This window comes from Primulina huaijiensis, chromosome 10 (genome assembly GCF_012295235.1).
Source record: "Primulina huaijiensis isolate GDHJ02 chromosome 10, ASM1229523v2, whole genome shotgun sequence".
In the NCBI taxonomy this organism is placed as follows: domain Eukaryota; kingdom Viridiplantae; phylum Streptophyta; class Magnoliopsida; order Lamiales; family Gesneriaceae; genus Primulina; species Primulina huaijiensis.
In genome coordinates this window covers 116,884-120,770 of record NC_133315.1, presented here as the reverse complement: position 1 = coordinate 120,770, position 3,887 = coordinate 116,884, and the positions used below count along the sequence as shown (strand labels likewise).

General features: G+C 38.3%; 1 protein-coding gene across 1 annotated transcript; it reads left to right on the top strand.

Annotated features, from left to right (window-relative positions):
• Positions 1 to 1,517: 1,517 nt before the first annotated feature.
• LOC140986467 (growth-regulating factor 7-like) lies at positions 1,518 to 3,673 on the top strand. Its single transcript, XM_073454726.1, has 4 exons — positions 1,518 to 2,038; positions 2,164 to 2,322; positions 2,445 to 2,802; positions 2,898 to 3,673. Exons 1-4 carry the CDS (start codon positions 1,663 to 1,665, stop codon positions 3,490 to 3,492), a joined length of 1,488 nt encoding a protein of 495 aa, XP_073310827.1. The 5' UTR covers positions 1,518 to 1,662; the 3' UTR covers positions 3,493 to 3,673.
• Positions 3,674 to 3,887: the final 214 nt, after the last annotated feature.

Here is a 3,887-nt window from a genome sequence, read left to right as displayed (position 1 = left end):
AAGATTTGAAATCCGAGTTTCAAATCCGAAGAAGCCTTCTATAAATAAGGCAGGAAGAAGGAAGTGAAGATCATCGAACATTTTCTTCATTTCTTTCAAAACCCAATTGTAATATTTCTCTTCTACTTTATGTGTTTTTCAAGTTCGGCTACTATAAGTAGCTAAGCAAGTTTTTCCTCCTCTACAGGAGATTATTATGTAATAGTAATAAATGTTTGTGTTTGAATAAAGAAATCTTTGCTCTAGCCCCTCTCATGTATTATTTTCAAAATTTAATCTTTTACTATACACTATAAGGTAGGAAACGAATTATAGTTGTGCTAAGTGCTACTGAAGGAATCTGCATCGGTAACCATCGGTTGCGATCGTGTGGTTGGACTGTGAGGAGCAGTTCGTAAAAAACGGTGGATATAACCCGGTTGCATTTTGGTCAAAAAGGTAAAGATTTAATTAAATTACGGAAGCATGATGGGCCCTTAAGGAAGTTAAAAATGTTTAAAGGAGATTACTGTTTTTAAATGATAAAGGGTCATAAATCTAAAAGCCATTAGGAGGCTATAAACTTAAATGCCCCTTTATTTAGCGTTTGTTTCTTAAACAACTCCAATTACAAATTTCCCCAAGAGGGGACAATTAAAAAAGTAGGAGTGAGATAGAAAATATTTAAAAAATAAGGACTCTGACTTTTTTTTTAAGAAACAAGGAGTTGACTTTTGATTATTATATTAACTGCAATTAAACTTAATTAATTCTCCATTTTTTTCTTCTCGATCGACACACATCTTCTCTCATTTAAAATTTACGAGTCTTTTTCCCCAAATCAAGATATTGAATAGACCCAACAATCAACAATGGTCGACCCTCAATGGTCGACCAAAGCTTGGTGAAAGACCAAAAATTTGGTCGACCAATGCTTTGGTCAAAGACCAAAGCTTTGGTCGACCAACAAGCAATTTGGTCGACCAAATTGCTTTGATCGCTTTGGTTTTTTGGTCGACCGACAAAGATGTTGGTCTTTGACCAAATCAATGATCGACCATTGGTCGACCAAACAATGGTTGATCATTGTTTGGTCTTTGGTCGATCATTATTGGGTCTTATATAGATCCAAAAGTGGATAGATGGTCGATCTAAGTTTGGTCGATTCACGCTTGTGTCGACTAAAACGTGGTCGAAATTTTCTTCTTCAATCAATCGATCGACCAACGAAAATAAACAATAAATCGAAATAAATGTTAATATTATCAGATTATTATTAGTCATTACGTCGATTTGTGTTGATAATTATAATCGGAAAGGAAATGAAAATGGGGTCGACGGAGAGGATTTAGGTTGAGTCGACTGATGAGAATGAATTACGTGTTTAAAATAAATATATATATAATCAAATTTAATGATATATTTACACTTAAAATACAAAAACATTTAAGTAAATTGAGTCCTTGATCTTTTTTTAAATACTTAATCATGCACTCTTCTCCCCAAATTTCCCCAAGAGTTTTTCACTATAATTTGGGAAAATGGAGGTGGGGTCCTGTTCATGAGTGGTAGTGCCTTCGATTCTCAGTAACAAGAACTTTGTGGAGGTGGGGTTTTTCTTGTTTTGGTTTGTAGTTGTCATATCGAAACAAAGGGGGAATTTCTTTTTAAGGAAACAGTTCTATGGAAAAAGGAGCTAATAATAGTAGTGGGTTTTGCGTTTCAGACAAGAAATCGTCATTCACCACTGATGTTTGTTTGATGAAGCTACAGGGTACAGAAGCATCATGCCTATCCAAGATTTGCATGATGGGTTTCAATGGAAAAAATATTCTCCACCATTTTAGTGATTGTGCTGTTGATGACGGTGGCGGCGGAGGCCGTAGTACCTGTGGTGGGGTTTTGGGGCTCAGTGGCGGCGGATCTAACGAGGTTGTGGCAAATATATACCTTGACAATGTCTCAACTTCTGGTGTTTGTGCTGAAAAATTAACGAGTACGAGTTTGCAGCCTTTTCAAGTTTTTCCTTATTGTTCTACCACCCGCAACAAAAGCTCAGGTTAATTAAATATTCTATCTTTTATTCCTTTTATAGCCTCTTTCATTATTTCAACAGTGTTGGAAAGAGAAAGGTCACTGCATATTTTTCTTATGTCCTTTTGTTGTTCTATTGTGTTGATGCAGGAGGGATGGTGGCCAGTGTGGGATTTCCTTTCACGTTTGCTCAGTGGAAAGAGCTTGAAAGACAAGCTATGATTTACAAGTACATGATAGCATCTGTTCCTGTGCCTGCTGATCTTCTCTTCCCGCTTTCAAGAATTTTTCCGGACTCTTCTGTGACATGTAAAGAAAAAAATGGCTTCTTTTATCTTCTCTGTTCAAAATTTCCCCTCTTTAGTGTTTTATTTTTGGATCAGATTTGAGATGGGTCTTTTCTATTTTTTTGAATTGGGATCTGGTGGTAGTGGCTGGTGGCGATTGTATGTACAGTGCTAGATATTCTAAAAAAGGAGATCCAGAACCTGGGAGGTGTAAGAGAACGGATGGCAAGAAATGGAGGTGTTCAAGGGATGTGGCGCCCCAACAGAAGTACTGCGAGCGCCACCTTCACAGAGGCCGTCCCCGTTCAAGAAAGCCTGTGGAAGTTAAAAGCAATGCTGAAACCCAAAAGAAAGCACGCCTTGAACAAGGCCCACTTCCCGCCACTGTTCAAGCCAGTACTGATGCTTCTCAACAGTTTGCTGCTGCATATCAGCCCCATCTGTTGTACAATCCTAGAAGTGATCTTAGTGTCTCTACGCCTTCCTCTAAAGGAAATTACAGGTATAACATTGTTGGGTTCTATGAGGGGGTGACTTGGTGCACTGTGATTTGTTAATTTGTTTTCTCTGTATTGTAATCTTGATTGTGTGTTGAAGGGATATGGGCTTGATGATAGAAAGTGGCTTGGCTACATTGGAAGGAACTAAGCTGCAATTGCAACATATGATGGAGGCGCACATTGGAGTATCAAATGGAAGCTTCCCCATTTGTAATTTTCATGAAGATTATCCGGAGCAGCAGCTATTGAACTTGCTCCCTTTTTCAAATTTATCCGCCACAGAAATCGAGCCCCCATCGAGATTCACTGATGCTTGGTCCACTGATAATCTAATCAGCGATCAGAGGAATCTTTCCCCTTCAGTTAACTTACCTGTGGATATGACTGCTGAAAATGTGAAGCATTTTGATGGTCACAAGACCAAGGATGATTTGCGAGATTCAACTCCAGTTTCTTGGGAGCCATTTGCCCGTGGAGGGCCGCTTGCCGAGGCCTTGCAAATGAGTTCAGTTGCTTTAGGGGAATGGAATCCAGGATCCCCTTACCGTTCGATCAGCACCCCAGCTACTACGATTTCTTCGCCGTCTGGAGTTAATCAGAGAGCATTGTTTTCTAACTCGGATAGCAGTGTCTGCAATAGCCCAACACCTGCAGCTCCCCCTTCAGAAGCTGCATTCAAGTGGCTTAATTAGAGCAAAGAGAAGCTAAGAAATCCCCCCCTTTTTTTTTGTCTTAGTTCTTTAAATACGATATCTGGATTTTTGGCTCTTTATTGTTGTTGTATTTTGTTCTTGTCACCTTTATTCTCTTTGTGAGCACCTTGAGGTGGAATTTTTAATAATTTCACATTACAAAATTGATGGAATTGATTGAGATATTGGAATAGTTTTTGTGTCCTTTGATTGATTAACTTGGAATTCAAATATTTCAGTTCAAAATGCATTTTGGTTGTGTGTGGCGAAAAGAATTTGGTTGTGTTTGAATGAGGACATTGTGTCCCTACTAACACTGGCAAACTTGTTGATTTTTCAAGTTTAAAAAAATATCTAGTTAGTTTTGTGCGAGACTGTTTTAAAGTTTATATATA

What these genes read in the sequence shown, in the direction of transcription:
- LOC140986467 (XM_073454726.1), top strand. Translation starts at nt 1,663, where the DNA reads ATGGAAAAAGGAGCTAATAATAGTAGTGGGTTTTGCGTTTCAGACAAG. An exon ending in CACCCGCAACAAAAGCTCAG is followed by an intron (nt 2,039 to 2,163) that starts GTTAATTAAATA and finishes GTGTTGATGCAG; the next exon opens with GAGGGATGGTGGCCAGTGTG. An exon ending in TCCTCTAAAGGAAATTACAG is followed by an intron (nt 2,803 to 2,897) that starts GTATAACATTGT and finishes TGTGTGTTGAAG; the next exon opens with GGATATGGGCTTGATGATAG.